Genomic DNA, 21,041 nt, shown 5'->3' with positions numbered 1-21,041 from the left:
ATTTTCCATGGGAATATTTATTCCACTTAGTTTCTGAACAGGCAAGACTACTTACAAGGACCTTTAAGGTAGCAGCTGACCTCACTCCTGGCTTGCCAGAGGGCAAGTGACAAGTAAGCACTTGGAGAACCCCAACTTTCTACACTCATGTAAGGAAGCTCTTTTATGGGTCTTTGCTTGGCTTTAAAATGTTTCACCGTGGTTCATTCACTTTGCCATTAAAAATTGGAAAGTAGGAAATACAACACTGCAAGTATAAAAATGTGAAAAATGATCTTTTAATGCTATTTTCCATTTTGGGTTCCCATGTTTACTTGAAAAGGCATCTGGCTTATGTACAATGCGTGATGCGGGACCGTGAAGCATAGCTTTGTACTCATAGGAATTAAATTACCCAGCTTAAGGATGATTTGTTAACTTCGAGAGTGAATCACCAGGCTCCCTTTGGGTCTCTCATCCACTATGGAGCTCCAGTCGAATGCCCCCAGTGCTACCAGGTAGGAGCTCTAAATGGCAGCCTGATTCCGTTAGGATGCGTTTTTTCCTTAGTGAGAAGTCAGAGTCAATCCATCTGCCTTTAAATCCACTGATCTAATCAAGAGCTCTTGAAATTGATAACCAAGAGGGAGGGGGAATATGTATGCAGCCACGGCAGATAAACCAGATGCTACGGAGGATATTAGGCATGTCACAGCAAAACAGAAAAATAACAAAGGAAGCTCCCAGCATATCTCGGGGGGAAGAAGAGGCTCAGATATTTCTATACCAATGCACAAATCGGGACAAAAATTAACTTGAGATTTAAAAGAAGGGAGGAATTCTTCATCGAGGGGGATGAGGAATGGAACTGACAAAGGAATACAGCAATGGAAGACTCTATGTTTTTTCCAAATATAAAATCCTGCAGTGGGGGTATTGACAAACTGATTCCCAACTTTCTTTTTTTTTTTTTTTAATTTTTTTTTTTTTAACGTTTATTTATTTTTTTTTTGAGACAGAGAGAGACAGAGCATGAACAGGGGAGGAGCAGAGAGAGAGGGAGACACAGAATCCGAAACAGGCTCCAGGCTCTGAGCTGTCAGCACAGAGCCCGACGCGGGGCTCGAGCTCACGGACCGTGAGATCATGACCTGAGCCGAAGTCGGACGCTTAACCGACCAAGCCACCCAGGCGCCCCATGAATCCACTTAACGATCATCAGAATGGCCCAGCTCTGGAACACTGACAACACCGAATGGTGGCAGGGATGGGGAACAACGGGCACTTCATGTATCGCTGGTGAGAATGCAAAATTCTTCCCAAACTAAACACACTCTTAGTATAAGACCCAGCAATCACACTCCTTGGTATTTACCCAGACCTGAAAACTTATGTCCACACAAAACCTGTATATGCATGTTTACAACAACTTTGCTTATTGCCAAAACTTGGAGGCAAGCAAGACATTCTTTGGTAGGTAAATAAATACACCATACATCACTATATGGTGGTACATCCATACAATGAGATATTACTCTGTGATAAAAATAAATGAGTCATCAAGACAGATAAAGATACGGAGGAAACTTAAAAGCAAATGATTAAGTGAAAGAAACCAATCTGAAAAGGCTACATGTTGTGTGATTCCAACCACATGACATTCTGGAAAAGGCAAAATCATGGAAGCAATAAAAAAGATCAGTGGGGTGTGTGTGTGTGTGTGTGTGTGTGTGTGTGTGTGTGTGCCTGGGTGGCTCAATTCGTTAAACATCAGACTCTTGATTTGAGCTCAGGTCATGATCTCATGGTCATGGGACTGAGCTCTGAATTGGGCTCTGTGCTGGGTGTGGAGCCCGCTTAAGATTCTCTCTCTCCCTCTCCTTCTGCCCCTCCCTCACTTGTTGGCACACGCTCTCTTTCAAAAAAAAAATCAGTGGTTTCTAGGGGTTGGGGGGGGAACGATGAAGAGGCAGAGCACAGGGGATTTTTGGCAGTGAACTTAATCCATACGGTATTATCATGACGGATGCATGTCATTATACATTTGTCCAAGCTCTTGAAACATACAACGCCGAGAGTAAACCCTGATGTAAACTATAGGCTTCGAGTGACAATGACGTGTTACTGTAGGCTCATCCATCGTTGACAAACGCCCTACTGTGCTGTAGATGTCCACGGCGGGAGGCTATGCGTTTGAGGGACAGGGACTATATGGGAACTCTGTACTTTCCACTCAAATTGCTGTAAACCTAACACTGCTCTAAAAAATGAAGTCCGTTAAAAGAAATTCCCGCTGTGTAGCGAAAGCTACACCCTGTGGGGAAAGCACGAAACCTGCCAAGAGGCTGCCGGTAGATGGCCTTGGGTGAGGACTGAGGGAAGCCTAGAGGAGACCCAACAGAGGCTGTGCCACAGAGGGCACGCGGAGGAGGCGTTCACGCCCACACTGTGTGGAACTGGCACAGAACGGGCACGGGGGTGAGATCAAAGGGGTTTCTGCTCTCCTCTTCTTCTGCTGCAAGTTCCCATGGCTAAAAGCTGACGCTCCGAGGGAAAATACCCCTGCCGTGGGGTCCGTTTGCAACAACATAGGGACGCAAATGAAAAATTCAGAGAAACTGTAGCGAGAGTTCATGGCCAAAGATGATAGGAAAGAATGTTCCAGAAGGATCGAGAGGCAATCAATTCTCAGTATTCAAACTCCAGCGATCTTGGAAAAGAGGGTAAAGTTCTATTGGACTAAGACGAGCGTCTAATAAGTGCTTGCCCTGCCTTGACAGTCATTCTCAAGAGGAGGAAGTGGAGTCTGGGTTCGTTACAGACTACATATCTAGAAAGTGGAGGCAGGGCTTAACCCTCCATGTGATTGCAAATCCCTCCTCTCACCGCACCCCGCCTCACCCCACACCAAGCCTCTTACTGGAAAGCCAGGGAACCTGCTGAATCCAGGATGCAGTGGCTGGATCGCTGCCCTGAATTTCTGGGTGACATCTGTCCGTAGCCCCGGGGCCGGGAGGCTGCTTCGTAAGGAGAGGTGCCTGAGCAGAAACCCAGAAACTGATGACCATTGCCGGCGGCGTTAGCATCAGACTGGGAAAGGGGGGCCGGAGGGTGGCCCATCCGTACGCTGCGTTTCTGGATTTTTCCATCATGCTATCTGAAAATGACTCCACGAAGGAAGACACGAACGATCACGCATCGTCATCACATTGCCTCCCAACCGATTTGTACCGATGCTTCTTCCCAGCGGTTCTCCACCCCGGCCGCATACACATCACCTGGGGAGTTTTTTAAAGCGGAGACATCCAGGATCACTTCCCCTAACTTGAAGGTTCTCATACCCCGCTCCCTTAAAACGGTCAGACTTCCTCCACCTCAGTGCGAGGCTTCGTTTGCTCAGCCTTGCTGGGGACGGTGGCAGGCCCCGAATTTTTATAGAGCGGTTTAAAGCCCCCAGTCTGGTTGCTGTGTGTGCGTGCGTGGCATCTGGGTAAGACTGGCGCATTCATCGTCAAAGGAGAAAGAGCTGGGCTGAGGCCCACGGGCTGGGAAACCAGAGGCTCTCCCGCTAACTTTTTAAAAAACCCGAAGCCTGCTCCCATAGCGGAAACTTCCCAGTTTTTGATGGAAACATCGAGTGCTTTACACACAGTAGAGCAAACACCATTTAACTTCGGAAGTCCTCTCGGAGCTGAGACCCGCGGCTCAAGGAACTTCAGTCCAACACGAACTCACATCACTCGTGCTTCGTAAAGGCAGCAACGGCATCGAAGGGGCCCCAAGGGCTGGTGCCTGCTAATGAACCACAACTGAATGGCACCGGTTGAGCCGCGGTAGGGTTCTCGGCTGTCTTTGTAAAGTTTACTTCAGGATCAGGTACGTGCAAAGAATTAGCGATAGGCTTAGCCATGTCAAGACTTTTTTCAAGCTTATACGAACCAGCAACAGAACCCCGGGAAGATGATAAAATAATAAAGCTTTGACCCAACATTTTTATATTTCATTCTTAGTTAAGGGAACAAAAATCTTTTCCTTGAGAAAAGAATTTATTAATGGGCACAAGAGAATAATGGTTTCAGAAAGTATCCTGTAAACGTTTTTTCTTTCACTTTGTTGATTTCGACAGGACGAGAGGGCCATTGTGGCCACAGCCTATTTCCGCAGAGATAAAGGACTCCAGGGCGAGCTGCTCCCCCGGGGATCACTCCTGCTGGTCTTTCCCAGATCAGGAGCTCACTCAGAGAAGAGCAGGTGTGTGACGAGGCCCAGGTTGACGCTGAAAAGGACTTATGTAACAACGGGTACCGTTTATTGAGCGCGCACTATGCACATGTCGAGCACCCGTGCCGAGCATCCGGTGAGTTATGGGCACCTGTTCCTGGGGATGGCGGGGGGGGGGGGAGGGGGTGGGGGGACGGGGGGGTGGGGGGGTGGGGGGTAAGTGCAGCAGCTGCTGTCCTCCATCCGATGCTGCGCGAACTGAGCCTGCTCAAGGCCTATAGGTGGTTAAGTGGCTTTTAGGGATGCTCAACGCTTACCCCAGGTTTGGGCCGACCTCAAAGAAGGAGGCAGACTTGTAAGTTCTCACTGAAAGGATGTCACCATCGCATTGTCCAGTGAAAAGGGGACATTTGTGTCAAAGTGAAGAGTGTACTTGAAAATGCCACTGGCCTCCTTTCTACTCCTCTAACACTGCTACGCGGGCCGTGGTCCGGGCACCAGCAGCTTCGCCAGCCCCGCGGAGCGGGAGCGAGTTAGGAATGCAGAGTCTCAGGCCCCGGCCCTCCCGGGTCAGAATCTGCATGTAACAACAGCCAGGTGCTCTGCGTGCTCGCGAAAGCTTGAGAACATCCTACCCCTCTCCGGGGCCCCACGCTGGGCGGGAATGCTTTTCCCCAGGATTCCCCTGCCTCGTTTCTTAACTCTGCTCCGGGCCCTCTCCCCAGAGGCCTTCCCCGACCTCTACAGGGAAAGCCAGAATTCTCTCTCGCTATCAGCTTACCCTGTTTAATCTTCCCCAGGGCAACTGTCACTCCTGAAATCACAGTCAGTTTCTTATCTGTTCCTTCCCCACGCGGCAAACGCCATCCAGGCTAGGACTTCATGTCCCCGGCACCTAAGGCGGTGGCTGGGATAGAAGTGGCTGATAAATGTTTTAGCGAAGGGGCCACCTTATATGCCGGACTCTATGGGGCGCACATGTCACTCAAACAGCAGAGACCCCCCCGAGAGGCCGCAGAAAGGGATGAGCTCCTTTTACACGTCTGTACCTTTTGTAAGTTTTCAAAGGAGTCCGCACTGTTTTCATAATTTACGAAAAGCACCGTTCCAATAATTTATCCAACCATCTCAAGATAGATCGCACCACAAAACAAAGCAGGTCACCTCTTTCCTCTTAAAAAGGTTTTAGACTTTATTCCCTGATCGGAATATACTTTAGTAAACGAGAAATCACTTGCTTTTGAGGGCCTGTGTGTTTCCCTCGGAAATGTCACGTGATGCGAAGAATTTTACTTCCGAAACCCAGACATTACAACTACACCACGTGGCTTGTGCGCTGTCCCCACCAGCAGGTCCAGCAATGGCCCGCCTGACTCCTGAAGCGGCACAGACCCCCGTGCTTGGTTTAGAGCGACTACGACGAGGGCCACAGAGACTGGGCAGATTCAGACCAGAGCCCACAAAAGAAAACAGTCTTTCCTGATGAATCATTTATTTGGACAAGACAAAAATGTCTCCACATTGTTTCCTTTTATACAGAAAGTGGAACATTTCAAATATATTAGTTTTTCTCTTTTGCGACAGAATTCATTTCAATCTGGCGCCAGGAACTTCTCATCTTAGGATTCGCGTTTTAGTAACACGTATGCACCCATTACAGCCAAGAGAGCGTACTGGAAAGAAAACACAGGGGAAAATTACTGGGAGGTCTACAGGTAAGTTTGCTCTATAACTGTATTCAGCTGAAGTCCGCTCAATACCAGGCTGGGGACGGAATCAAAAGGTGACCTCTTCTCTCATGCCTGCCCTGCTATGGTTTAAAAAGCCCCCAGTATATTGATGGACCAAGGATCAAGCACCCAACAAACACAGCTAATCCACTGCTCACTCTTGCGTCCATGTCCTATTGTTCTTCGAGTGGTTGTTAAAAAAAAAACGTCGACACCATTTTTATTGAAGTAGGGAGATCAGCGTTACTGAGTCTACTGTATCGCTTTTTTTTTTTTTTTGGTATGTTTAAAGGTTTTCATGATAAAAAGCAATGAATATATAGGTGCCATTTTAGAATACACCACGAACATAAAAGATGAAAGTAATTATTTTAAATAACTAATTTAAATGTTGATAATTTAAATGGTTATGTCAATTTGTAGTTCAATACAAATACTCTGCAAAACAGAATAACAAGGAAAACATTTTAAACAGACTGCATCTTTACAACTGCACGTGTAAAAGCGCCTATATACGTATATGTATATATATGTATATATATATATATATATTTAATTCAGACATACACACAAATTCCTACCTTGAATTTTGGATAGTCATTCATTATTATGGTGACCATACCAACATACGGTAAAAACCTAAATTGTGGGATGAAAAGCCAGAAATATAAAAACTGCTTGCAATACGATGACAGCAACATTTAAAAATACTCTAAATCAGCCTTAGGAAACAAATCTTCCTTGGGAATAGCACTGATTGGGGCTGTAAGATTAATAGTCACTCCTGCCTCAAAAGGCTTTATTAATCAAAAGCAACACAACTAACAGCCAGGACCATTTTTTAAGCAGGCACATGATTTCAACTAGAGATGCCACTTGTCTGTGCTTGCTGCATTCACCGTAACAGAATTAAAATAATTAGTTAAGCTGCTTGTACAAATGGAACTGACAACTTTCATCAAGCTGGTTCTTAATTTTTTCAGGGGAGAAGTAACATTCAGATAGCCTATATAAAGACCGCTGTTAGAGAAAGCTTTCAAAGTACACGGAGAATCAGTCTGCAACGGAAAGAACATCATCATTTTCACTTCACAGGGCTTTTCAAATATAACAAACACGTTCGCTGGGCAGTGAACACAGATGTGAATCCCATAATTGATACCCACATGTGACTATGCTCCCAGACACCGAAGGTCCGGGGCATAAGCCAGCCAATGACTCTGCTGACAAAATTAATGTCAATATGTAATCAGTGTGACCCAAGTCTCCCCTCAGTCACGGGAAACGCGGTTAACACATGGGTACCCTCCAATCTTATGTAAGTTAGCAGCTCCAACCTCCCCTTTATACACAGCCTGTCCCCAGGACAGGACAAGTCGAGGACTGACCAGCTGGAAGTCACTCCCATCTCCCCACAGATACTCAAGGTGCAACGCAGCGGTGTAAGATAGTTAAAAGGTGAGCCGAGGGAGAAAAGGAGCAGAAAGAGACCTCAAATCACAATCTGATTAGTAGAGCTGAATCTTAGAAAAGGGGAACCAGTGTTCTCCAGCCTCCGACAGCTCATGGGATTTAGAGAAGATTAACAACAACAACAACAACAAAAAAGACACTTCTAACAAGGGTTAAACATAGAAAAGGGTCACCAAGAGAGGGGAAAAATTGCCTTTTTTGTTTCTTTAATAAGAGGATACACGCTCTGCTGTGTCAGAAGCAGAACTCACTGCTGGCGCAATTATGCAAGGAGGAATATTACAAGATTTATCACCTAACTGTTTTGGGCAGTGAAAAACAGGAAATAACCTAAATGTGTCGCCCCAGGAAAGGACTGGGTACGTAAGCTGTGATTTTGTGATTCTCAGGGGAACAACGGTACGTAGCCATTTAAAACTACCTGGATGTAGATTTGACACAGCAACCAATTTCTAACTTCATGTTGGGTAAAGAAACAAAATAAAATCCTCCTATGTAAAGTCACGTATTATATATGCACACGCATCTGTACGAGGTGCAGGGAACAGTGTTCCACAGTGGTTATCTCTGGGAGGGTCTCTTGCAGTTGCTATTTAAAACCACAAACACCTAACCTCTACGGGGCGATTGCTTTCAAAAACAGGATTAAACCGATGATGCAGACAATATACTTGAACTCAGTTTTAGATTTTCGGTCCTTAGTTCTGAGCTGTATTTACACCGTGGACCCCATACACGGAGCACAACTCAGACTACTCGCAACTCTCCCGACATAGACTGTTTGTAACGAGTGATTCTCTTTAGCCCGTACATTTAGTTTGTTTCTATTTTTCTGGTTCCCGAAGCCTTTATGTAACTTAAAGGTTAATGCTCACCCTCTGGCTCTTCCCACCACATCCTTCTTTTCGAGCCAGTTTTGGCCCTCTTTGTACAGGCCTCTGTCGTCAACTTCGTTATTATCTCCTTTAGTCAAAAATTTGATGTCTCCGTTATCTCTAGAAAGCAAAATAATGACTTTTCAAAAACGATTTTCAGCACGGCATCGTTAGAAAGCACTTAGTTTACCCTGCACTTGACGGTCTGCTGCGGGCAATCGGACGAGCATTCCGCGAGAACTTGATCTCTCTTGGTCTGAGGGGATGGCTTACAGAGAACCATCCGACTACAACCATCCGACTAAAGCACGAATCTACTGGCGTTTCTGCAGCCTCAAGTTCTAAAACGCCCAAGCTTTCCTGCCAACCAAAAAGCATGGCAAAGCGCAAGGGTCCCGGCAGGGCAACGATGAGCTTCCAGCAACTGCTTTCACTTTCTTAGTCCGCAAAGACCAGCGTGTCACCGCGGATTATATTCCGCTTCACTCTGGACACGAATTTGGTCCCGGATCACAGAGATTTGAGCGCAAGGTAATTCAAACCCCAGTGTGCCCTTACCCCTCCTCAAACTTACTTTTCCTCGCCAAATGTAGAATGTTAATGCATTATCTCCTTCACCACTGAGCAAAGTGGTATAAAATCTGGTTTGCAGAGAAACAGGAATCACAAATGGCATAAAACCAGCGTGTTAAAGAGACATGTGGGAATCATTTTAAACACTCCAAACCGATGCTTACACGGCCCTCTCACTAGAAACACAACATTATAGCATTACAGAGCTCTAAAGAGGGTCTTCTTCCAATAAAACAAATGAAAAAAATGCCCCATTATAATTAGATAAAATACTGAAAGCCCACAAAGATTTGAAGCCATGCCAAAGGCAGCAAGCTGATTTGCAGCTGTGGTGATAAAGGAAATCAAGAGGATAAAAATCCACGCGGCCTCTCTCACAACTCATGCAAATTCTAGAAAATCATCATTATTTCCTCCACTTTGAATAAGTTCTCTTTCAACTTCTTTATCAAGGTCTTCGGGGAACGCCTGGAAGCAGGGAGTGGCATGGGAACCTAATACCGGAAGCATTCGGATAGCTGCACTAGCCGTGTGCACGTCCCCCCACGTCCACGCGCGACGAGAAGATGAGAAAGGCTCTGTTCTTTTAAAACCACAAGCACACACATCTAAGTGCAATTCCATAACTCAGGCAGGTGGAAATGCTACACTAAGCTGCATAAAGGTAAATGAGTAGCCGAGTATATAAAATGTAACGTTTCCACTAATACTCTCTATTCCCCTGATACTGTACTCTCCCGTGAGAACTTAGTACATTTGAGATAGAAGCTTCTAGTTTCCCAAGCATGTCTTCAGAGGCCACCGCTGGCATGTCAAGGAAAGGAAGCGCATCCGTCGGGGGAGAACCGGCACAGGACACGCGCTGCCCGCGCCACGGGATGAGCCGGAAAAGGCGTCTGCGTCCGTCCAGGGCTAGGGTGACCGCTGAGAGCGTGCCACTCGGTCCAAAGTGGCACAGGGAAACAGGCGGCTCTCTGCGTGTCAGAAGACAGTCCTGTCAAGATCATCCTCGGCTGCGGTGGGATTGGAGTCTCTCTGAGCCTCCTTCAAATAAGTGTTAGGCTACAGTAGGTTCACCTTACGTCACACAGCAGTTTAAGTTTCCGAGGCCTCAGGAGACACCTGTTCGTCTGGTTCTCATAATCGTCCCGTGAGTCACGGTGGGAAATGGTAATGTTATCAGCCCCATCCTACAGGCTGGGCGAGGTAGCAGGTCCAAAGTCACCCAATTAGTGAACGGCGGGTCTAGGAACATAATCCAGAGTTTCTGCCACTTCTAATCAGCCATTAAACCGGCTGCCAAAACTGAATTACTAAATTCTACACCTGAAACTAATATTACACTGTACGTTAACTAACAGGAATTTAAATAAAGACCTGGGGGGGGGGGAACAAATGAAAAAACAAATAAATAAAAGTTTGATAACAATCAGTGCTAATGAAAAAATAAAGATATATAAAAAAGAAAACAAATAAAACCGGCTACCAAAATTCACCAAACAACAGCAAAAAGAAGGAAAGCCTCCTTACTTTTCATGAACTTTGATTACTCTGTGAACTATTGGAATGTCTCGTCCTTCGACTTTAAAGACCACGATTTCACCAGCTCTAATAGGGTCTTCTCGGAAGTTTGTCAGGAATAGAAGGTCGCCCCTGTGAAAGGCCGGCTCCATGCTGCCACTGGGAAGAGACACAAAATCACGTCCAAATTAGCCTGGGCTCCCAAGGGAAACGTTTCAATTCACGAAGAATACAATAATAAACATATCGGTGACAGTCTCAACTTCCGTCGTCACGTATCTAGGACCTGTGAAACAAGTCACTGTGGTTTCCTTCTGACTGCTCGCGGTGATGACACGGAGTGAGAAAGGAAAGGATTTCTTCTTAGATTCAAGTATGAAAAGGATAGTAGCAGGCCCCTCTGTACTTTGTATTAGGTAGAGAAAAGAACCAAGTGTAACGTGAACTCTTTGAAGTAAAAGCTGCCAAGTTTTAGCCTTAAAAAACAGTCCTACATCCACAAAGACATTACTATTTTCATTCGGAACTGCAGACCCTGAAAGCTCGTTGATACTCTAGGGCGATTCTTGCATTTTGTGGTTCATCCGCAGCACCTAGGACATGGCATTGCCATTCAAGGAAGAGAAACCAACAAACGAATGTCTTAGGAGGGCGATCTATCCGAAAACCAAGCTGAGGGTTGGGACAGAATTCGAACCCAAGTCTTTGGGCTCCTGCAGGATCATCGTTTAGACCATACTCTATAGGGAGCCCAATTCTAACAAATGTTGACTGTTTCTGATGTGGAGGTCAATAAATAATCCCACACGGTACCGGTTTAAACCCATGCCAAAAATCGTCGATGGAGTCAAAGTAAATTGTAATCTAGCAGAAGCTGAAATCATCAAAACACAATTCATTTTACATATGCTCATGCTTTGTCTTCACGCATGAGAAAATAAATAAGACCTAAAAACATAGCAACATAGGGGCCATACAATCAAAAACCAGCGAGTCTGCTGAGGGCAGGATGGGACAGGAAGAGCCAGACTGGTGAAGAAATGGGGTGCTTTAAAGGAAAACGTGGGTTCATAACAGGTGCAGCTCAAGAAGTTGACCCTCCTGTCCCTCCCTGCACTGGAACACCTTAAGCTTGTCAATGAATGCAGATCAGCAAGGAGAGATGCGGCAGGGACCGGCCTGTCACTAAGTACCTGCTGATGCATTTATTTTTAAGTTAAACCAATGACAGCTGAGTATGGTAACAGATCTAACAGGAAATGAATAAAAAAACAGAGAGAGTGCTAGAAATATAAATGACTGAGAGGGAGAGAAAGAGAAAACAATTAAGAACTATAGCTAGAAAAACCTTCCGGACGAATCTCAGAGGCAGCAAGAGTACCATTTGCCACCAAAAGCCGTTATCACGGCCCATGAGGAAAGCACTTCTTTGAAATGTTTCACTATTATCAACTACACTTGCTTTCCTCATGGGCCAGGGATTCGCCAAAGGTCAATGTTCCCCAAGGTCACACATTTCTCATGATGTCAATAGTTTATGCTGACAAACCAGAGTGCTTTAGTACTATAAAGGAGGCTTTAAAAAGAAAAAAAAGTCCCCAGATACTGCAATGTTACAACAATTTCTTTGTACGACTGTGTCTGTGTGATTTAAGGAAAACCAGAACACCTGGGATCTAATTTTGGCTCTGCCAAGAGCAACTGTAAGACACAAGTGGCCTGGCCTCTGGTGGGCCTCAGGCTCTTTATCTGTTAAGTGAGAAGGCCCATCTAAATTTGAGGTTTTTTCATTTCTATTTAGGAAAAAAAAAAAAAAAAAAAGCCTTAAAACCCTTCCCTCAAACGAAATCTTACGAGGAAGCATCACCACCTACAATACATAAAAACGGAGCTGTCATGACTAAAGCAAGGCTGAGGTGTCTAGAATCCACACACTTGATCCCATTCTCCCTCCTAACCTATCCACTGGCCCCCCGGGCCAGTCCTAGAGCGCAGTGTGAAAACCAGTGAATTGGGATCCCGTTTGCTATCCGAAGGCTCCTACATTTATGGAAGCAGTGTACCTCTAGAAGTAGGCCCCTTGGCCGGCCACACAGGGGCAGCCTGCTGAAGCCAGGGCCATGGCCGAAGCCCCACGATGTGGTAGCAGGTAGCAGGGGAGGGAAAGGGCGCTGGTCTGGAAGCCAAGAACCCTGTGTGCTGACCTTGGCTCTTGCACTGGCCGGTGGTGACCCCACTCATAAAACAAACGGGCTCCAGGGGCGCCTGGGTGGCTCAGTCGGTTAAGCGTCCGACTTCGGCTCAGGTCACGATCTCACGGTTCACGAGTCTGGGCCCCGTGTCAGGCTCTGTGATGACAGCTCAGAGCTTGGAGCCTGCCTTGGATTCTATGTCTCCCTCTCTCACTCGAGCTCGCTCTCTCAAACATAAATAAAACATTTAAAAAAATTTTTTAAAAAATAACAGCCTCCATTCCCACCCACAGTAAGGCTCAATGGTCTAAGACACACGGACAGAGAGCATCTTGAGGTACGTAAGGACTCCCAAATACGGTTATTTAATTTCAAACTGATTAAATTTTCCCCCTTGCCTGACTTTACGGCTATACGAAGTGAATTAAAGTATTAACTTTTCTAAATTTAACCTCCTGGGCTTTATAAGAGTAATAGTCTCAAGAGAGTAGGCACCTACACCAGTATTGCAGAAGAGGCTTGAAAAAATACAGCACACTCCGCTAGGCACTGGGGATATACACTTCCCTGTCTGCTTGGTACAAAGAAAACCAAGTAATGGCTTTAAATTACTTATGTTTCAAAATCAATTAATGCATTAATATCATATGATTGTTATTTTAGGCAGATTAAAGCATTAAAATACAAAAGCAAATATATTGCACTGGAGCATTAGCATCAACACGATAAAAGCTCTAAAATGTCTGTTGAGAAAGACAAGATTTGTCACCAAAAGTGAGAAACAATGAAAAGAGGTATCAGCGGAAAATTCTAACACTTTATCCAACCAAAACCCCCAGTCTTGGTTGCCTTGCAGGCTTTCACTCAAGGCGACGCCGCTCCTCTGTGACAAGGTGGCAGCGTGACAGCCCGCAGAACCTACCTCAGCACCACCACGATCGGGCTCTCGCTGCCGGTGAGGACGATCAAGCCTTTCCAGATCATAAGCGCAGAAGACACGATCATGGCGAAGTTTAATACCTGGTAATAGAGCTGGAACGAAAAAGGCCAAACCCCAAGTGAAAACCAATGGAATTATATTCACTAGCCCTAAGCTGGGGATGAGCTGGTTTTTAAACAAACAAACAAACGAAGCTGTGTTTATTTTAGGACATTAAACTAAGTCACGCAAACTACAAACTTAGGTAGCATTTCAACTTTTTGTCCGTGGAATTAGCCTTCCATTTATTGTTTCTCTTTCAATGAGAGAAAAGAGAGAAAACAACAGCAACAACAAACCAGAACAATCCACGGGACCCACTTTATTAAAGCCTCGGTAAGACTCAACTTACCTCTCTGGGATTTCCCAGAACCCTCAACCTTGAAGAGTCCCTTACTCAAATTCGCAACTACTTGGATGGAACTGGAGGGTATTATGCTAAGCGAAATTAAAGAAGGACAAATATCATATGACTTCACTCATAGGAGGACTTTAAGATACAAAACAGATGAACACAAGGGAAGGGAAGCAAAAATAATATAAAAACAGGGAGCGGAACAAAAACATAAGAGACTCTTAAATACGGAGAACAAACAGAGGGTTACTGGAGGGGTTGTGGGTGGGGGGATGGGCTAAATGAGTGAGGGGCACTAAGGAATCTACTCCTGAAATCACTGATGCACTATATGCTACCTAACTTGGATGCAAATTAAAAAAAAAAAGAGTCTGTTACTCAAGTTCTACCCCGAGGGCCTACCGCTCTGGCAGAGAGAGGGCACGTCTGATGTGAGAGCCTGGCACAGAGCCTAGAACCACCCCTTGGCGCCCTGGCCAAGGAGGCCCCACGTGAGGCTTCAGAGTCCTCTAGCACTTAGCAATGAGGCTGTTCTGCATCTGAAATTACATTTCAAAGTGAACAAAAACTTTAAACACCTGGAAGTTTACATTTTCCATAAACGTTTTAAAAAGTAAATGATATCTGGTTAAGAACAGAGGCAGAAAGCCACTCAAGACAATATCGAGTTCGAAGCTGGCCTCGTCCCACCTTAGACCACTGAGTTAATATCTGCCCGGCTTGTCCTGCTGAAGCTCAAGGCTCTTCCTTGCTGACAACCGCCTGCCACACCCACCAGCCCCTGGCGACGACAGGGGAAAAGCAACACCTGCCCACATCCCAACACCCTTCCGGCCGTAGCTGAATTGTTGGGCCAGACGTCTCCGGTCTTCCAAGAGGCTTTAAGGACAGAAGTCACTGTGCCTACTACTACTCGAAATGTAAGTCCTTCAGGGCATTTCCCTTCGGGGCCTCCAGGCTGGCTCCTTACTCCAGTACCTGCCTCTATCTTCCTCCTCACGACCCCTGTCTTGGGTGACCCGACGAGCCACGTGGACGGCCTACCTAATACTCTAGGGTCTCAGTCCCTAGACATCCTCATTTCTAAAGACCTCCTTCTCCCACCTGAACCAACCACTTTTGGCAACACACGTGGAACTGAAACTGCTCAATCCCCACGTCTCTGATTCAATGACCCCCCCCCCCCACCTGCCCGCATACACCTGTGGAGTCACCTACGTGGCAGGACTCTTGTTCTTTCAGGGGCCACCCCCCACCGACCCACCCGTTCGCTCTACACATTCTACTTTCTAAATACTTCTGGACCCTGTTCCAATCTCTCGATTCCCACTGGCTGCGCTCTCATCCAAGTCACCAATGTCGCCCCCTGGGCAACTGCAAGAGCCTGCTGACCAGCCTCCCGACGTCCACGCATACCTCTTCCAGTGCCTTCTCCCTGTTACGGCCCGTACTCATTTTCAGAGGCGCCTCTGGCCATCTGGTCATCTCTATGCCCTGCTCCGACCGCATCCCTTGAACTGTGTGCCACTGCTCTGAGGATAAATACGGTCTCTTACGCCCTGTCTGGTACATCCCCGAATCCCTAGCTTCGGCTGGTGAAGCTCACTGCACTGCGGGTGCTCTAGTGGCACCTGTCCGCGCTTCGGAGAGCACACGCTCCTATCCACTCCAGGACCTCACCTGGCTACTTCCTCTGGCCAGAGGCTCTCTCCCCAGACTCCTCAGCACACCTAATGCCTGCTCATCTTAAATCCTGCTTTCGACATCGGCTCCCCAGGGAAGCCTTTCCTGACCCACTAGGCTAGGAGTCGGCAAACTTTTTCTGCAAGTGGCCAGATAATAAGTGTTTCAGGTTTACAAGCCATAGGGTCTCTGTTGAAGTGACTCAGCTCTGCCACTGTAGTGAGAAAGAAACTAAAGACGATATGGAAAAGAATGAATATGGCCGCGTTCTAATAAAACTTTTACACAGTCTCACTGCATCCTGTACTTCTTTATGCCATCCATCACTATTGTAATTATACACATCATTTTTTTTTTTTTTAGAAAGAGAGAGGGCACAAGTGAGGAGCAGAGAGAGAGAGAGAGAGAAAGAGAGAGAAGTGGGGTTCACCCGGGGCTTGTGTTTTTACCTGAAGCGGGCTTGTGTTCACCCAAAGTGGGGCTCAAGCTCACCCAGTGTGGGACTTAAACTCGTGAACTGTGAGATCATGACCTGAGCGGAAGTCAGATGTTTAACGACTGACCCACCCAGGCGCCCGATATACATATCATTTCTAATGTGTCTTTCACGTTAGACTGTAAGTTCCACAAACGCAAGGGTCATTTTGGACTTCTTCACAGCTGTATCTTGTTCAATACAGGTCTGGCAAAGAGTAAGTACTCAATGTGTTGAATAAAAAGTGAGAAAATAAATATCTTTAATACACAGTGGGTACAAACAAACTAGTAGTAAGAAAAACACTAAAATCCCAACAACAACAAAAAGAGGTAAAAGCTTAAGACCATTAATTTTCCAAAGAAGAAATACAGCAGTGAATAAACACTTGAAGTGTTCAAACCAAATGCTGCTTCCCCCCTCCCCTTTTTTTATGCCTAGAAAATTTCAAGTTTGGGTGGGTTTTTTTTTTGTTTTTTTGTTTTTAAATTTTTTTAATGTTTATTATTTTGAGGCGGGGGGGGGGGGGAGAGAGAGAGAGAGAGGACAAATGGGTGAGGGGCAGAGAGTGAGGGAGACACAGAATCCGAAGCAGCTTCCAGGCTCTGAGCTGTCAGCACAGAGCCCCATGTGGGGCTCGAACTCACGAACCGTGAGATCATGACCTGAGCCAAAGTCGGACACTTAACCGACTGAGCCACCCAGGGCACCCTGGTTTTTTTTTTTTGTTCTTAATGCTAATACTCAGTGCTTGCCCAGGGTACACTGTGGCGCGATATGGACATGTGCGATGTGCATGTGGATACGATCATGGTGACAGCAATCTGGCATCAGTATCACAAGGTTACTTTCAGCCCAATAATCCTCCTTCTAGGAATTCAGTGTCCAATAAAGGCAGACAGATATGCGGCACGGTCCCAGTTCTAGTAACAGAGAGAAGGAAATAGAGGAGCAACAGCAGAGAAACGATTGCGTAAATAAAGGCAAGCTACTGCACTATTTAAAACCAAAGTGTATGTGGGCTGCAGGAGAATCTCCACAAACTACAACAGTTTGTCAGACAAACACAAGAAGACGCCCTCAAGTGCTGGCAGAGGCCATCTTAGCATGGTGGAATTCATGGCTGAATTTTCTTCTCTTAAACTCTTCTCTATGCTTTAAAATAGTGATGGGCCTGGAAGAATTCCAAAGTCTGGGGAAAATAAATGTTTCAAGGGATTTGACAGAATATTATATGGCCATTAAAATAATTACTTTGAAGAGCGTGACAAAACAGGAAAACCCAATCTCACATGGCAGTGGGTGGGAAAAGCCGAGTTCCTATTGTTATGAGTATATGTCTGTGAAGTTATGTCATTGCAGGTGGTTATGAAGGAAACAACTGAGAGTGGAAACGTAAAAATGGATGAAAATGACCATGAAGACGTTTTGATGTAACAGTCGAAAAGAAGGTAAATCGAATTCAAAATTAAAGTTACACACCATATTTAAAAAAAAAAAAACAACAAAAAACTCTTTGGCAGAGCACCTGGGTGGCTCAGTCGGTTAAGTGTCTGACTCTTGGTTTCCGCTCAGGTCATGATCTCATGGTTCATGGTTTTGAACCCTGCATCAGGCACTGCACTCTGAGCGCAGAGCCTGCTTGGGAATTCTCTCTCTCTCTCTCTCTCTCTCTCTCTCTCTCCCCCTCCCTCTCAAAATAAGTAAATAAAAACTTTATATATATTTTAAAAAATCCTCTTTGTCTACTATGTCAATAGTAAATTATGAAACTCTCAGTAAATTCCCAGAAGTGCAAATAAGGAGACTGGACTGCCAAGCAGATATGGTTAAGGTGTCGGGCTGTAATACATTAAATTGTTGCTTCCAAAGTAAAATTGGCCTTGCGGGGCACCTTGGTCTCAAGCAGAAGTTGTTCACTGTAGCTCACATTCAGAAACTTCTCCACCCACTCTGCCTTGAAGGATTTGATAAGTAAATGTTGTTTCGTTATGAATTGCAGGTCTGCCCGGGAAAGCCACAAGCCACCATTTTAAACAGAAATTGTCATTTGTAGACCAGTTTTCAAACCATCAGTCTCCACCCTGATAAAAGCAAAGTGTAAATCCTCGCCACTTATGTTATAAAGACCCGGTACTAAGAATATCTTTTCCAGTATGATTTTCTGTGCTTGCAAAATTCATCATGGGGAAGTAAAATCAAATCCCCCCCCCCAAAAAAAAAACCTTCCTTTGAGCAAGACATCGATTTGCTAAAGAAACGACCGATTATACAAAAACCTAATAATCAAGCTAGTTGCAAAACCACAGATCATACTTCAACACCCTACTTTTTTTTTTTTTTTTTTAATTTTTTTTTTTCCCAACGTTTTTTATTTCTTTTTGGGACAGAGAGAGACAGAGCATGAACGGGGGAGGGGCAGAGAGAGAGGGAGACACAGAATCGGAAACAGGCTCCAGGCTCCGAGCCATCAGCCCAGAGCCTGACGCGGGGCTCGAACTCACGGACCGCGAGATCGTGACCTGGCTGAAGTCGGACGCTTAACCGACTGCGCCACCCAGGCGCCCCACAACACCCTACTTTTAAGAGACTAGCTAATCCAAGTCTAGGATTGAAATCCTAGAATCTAGAGACACAATTTGGATTGAACTGCTGACAAACTGGGATCTAACAGAATCTGCCACCACGTTTCACTGGTGCCTATTAATTCGTCTTCGCCTACCAATTTTATACACAACCCCAGCAAAGTTTAGAAGCAAGCCCACACTCAGTCTTTGTCAACCAAAAATGAAATAGCTAATGTCTGAGAGTTTTAAACAAACATTCCGGACCAGAGATTCTGGCCCACAAAGCAGCAGAAATGCCAGCCGCTGTATTTCTTCCTTCCTCTGTTCCTCACTGCAGAAACAAAGAATCCTTGTTTTTGCATGTGGCTCTTGCCTTACTTTAGAGCAAGCTGGGGCAGCAGAGAAAGGGGGTCCCACTTCCAAGACTGCTGGGGCATGCATGCCTGACAAGGTGTCAGAGAATGCCATTTTGGAGGGGAAAAGAAAAAGAAACAAAAGGACAAAGCTTAAAAGGAGAGGGGGGAAAAAAGTACCACGAGGCAGCAGATTTGAGCCTCTGAATTTTAATGAGAAAACTAGCAAAACATAGACAATGCAAGAGCCAACAGGCCTAATCACTGAGAGAGGGAATATACAGATTTTTCAAAAAGCAAACTAGTTTAGGAATTGATACATTCGTCAGAAGGCCTTCTCTGATCGTCTGCGATTATAGCCACCCGCAATCAGTACCAGTTTTAGAGACATTTAAAAACGCTAGCCAATTAAGTCTAGATTTTTAAATAAAGCTCCCTTTTCTGGAGGTTCTTGGGAACAGCATCGGTGCTCAGGGAATTAGCTGTTGGTTTTTCAAGCTGTTGACAATCACTGCCACAACTTCTCTTAATCACAGAAACTCCCAAGGGCTCATCAGCTAGGCACACCTAGAAACAACCAGGTTCTAGACACAGTTCATGAAGTTCAAGTCACCAAACTCTCCCACCACCGCAGTAGTATGTAATTCTATTTGGGAAAAAACATAACAAACCATATGTCCACAGGAATACGTTGTGCCATGCCACATGCATCGCCCGACTCCTCAATATAGTGGCAAAAATGACAGGATGTCTCAAAATCATGAGAATTTATACCATTTTCAAAGACAATCAAAATTACCAATAGGATGGTTCCATTTTTCTTTGCATAGTTTATTGTTAGTATCAATAGAAGAATTAGGATCCATTAGGCTCTAACGTGCCCTACAGGTCCCCTAAATTCTCTCTCTAGAAGCTTAGGCTGTGGCGTTTTTCCTGGCTGAGAGGGCCTCCTTTCCAGTCCCTCACTCTCGCCTTATATTGAAGACTCAAAGGCAGCGATGCTGGCCAAGGAGCTGACTCAGGAGAGAGCAAGAAGGAAGTTTTCCTCCGAGGTCACAGAAGAGCGAAAAGTCAACCCCAGCTGCCCAGGGGCCCCACGCTAACTGCCTCCTATATTCAAGGTGCAGCCAGATGACAGAGTCGGAGATTAGCGAAGAGTTCTGGAACACTGCATCAGTCTAAAATGATTGAGCACCACCAGTGAGATCGCCAGGCACAAGGAGCTTTGTTTAGTCCCGACGCACGGTGGGCAAAACACTTCCCAGAGTGCGAAGCAATTACTTCGGGAGGCAGCACTGGACAGTTCCCACTGCCAGAAAGTTCTTTCCTTTCTCCTGCCTTTCCGCCCCTTCTACCCTCGGGCAGCCTTCTTCTGGATGTCAGGCCTCGAGAGCCTCACAGAGAAGTCTATTCCCTCCTCCAGGGGGTGGCCCTTCAAACAACGTGCAGACAGCTGTCACTCACGGCCGAGTCATCTCTGACTTTCTCCACCACATTTGACATCCACGGGACTAGATTTCTATCCTCTTCCCCTTCCTGGCCACACTCCCCTCACTGCGCTCGGGTCAGCGCAGGAAAGCGTACACCCATGCCCACACGTAGGTTTGCGCGGACTTGAACCCAGGGCCTCTGAGAGCCGGGTGGGGGAGCCTGGGGGCGCGGGGCGCTGTCCTTGCCCGAGCCCTACCCAGGGAGCCCCGACTTCCCGCAGTCGCAGCCTTTTCTTGCTCCCGGGCGCGCCCCCAGCGCGGGTCTCCCTTACCTGGCGCTTGTTCATCTTCCTCAGGTCCCCGAAGATGTCCAAGCCGGAGGCCGGGAGATGCGTGCCCACGGCGCCCGCGCGCACCATGGCGGGCTCTCCAGGGGCCGACACGGCCCGCCAGCTCCGGGTGCCACAGACAGCTGCGGAGCACCGGCCCGGCCCCCGCCCACCAGCCCCTCGGCCTTGCGGGCCACGTGACTGGCGACTCGCTCGGGCGTCTGGGGGTGGTAGTCCCGCGCGTCTTAGCCAGCGGGCCGCCGGGAAGGAACTGGGAAGAAGAAAACTACCACTCCCAGAATGCCG

General features: G+C 46.3%; 1 protein-coding gene across 1 annotated transcript; it reads right to left on the bottom strand.

Moving 5' to 3' along the window:
- Positions 1-5,675: 5,675 nt before the first annotated feature.
- Positions 5,676-20,931, bottom strand: SEC11C (SEC11 homolog C, signal peptidase complex subunit). The gene is made up of 6 exons (XM_078435187.2): positions 20,739-20,931; positions 13,487-13,596; positions 10,382-10,531; positions 8,279-8,398; positions 6,512-6,569; positions 5,676-5,873 (listed from the first exon to the last, which is right to left on the bottom strand). The coding sequence occupies exons 1-6, from the start codon at positions 20,823-20,825 to the stop codon at positions 5,820-5,822; spliced, it is 579 nt and encodes a 192-aa protein (XP_078291313.1). The 5' UTR covers positions 20,826-20,931; the 3' UTR covers positions 5,676-5,819.
- Between the last annotated feature and the right edge of the window lie 110 nt (positions 20,932-21,041).

This window comes from Panthera onca, chromosome D3 (genome assembly GCF_046562875.1).
Source record: "Panthera onca isolate mPanOnc1 chromosome D3, mPanOnc1 haplotype 2, whole genome shotgun sequence".
Taxonomy (NCBI): Eukaryota; Metazoa; Chordata; class Mammalia; order Carnivora; family Felidae; genus Panthera; species Panthera onca.
The sequence above is the reverse complement of the archived record's forward strand: the minus strand, read 5'-3'. Positions and strand labels throughout refer to the sequence as shown.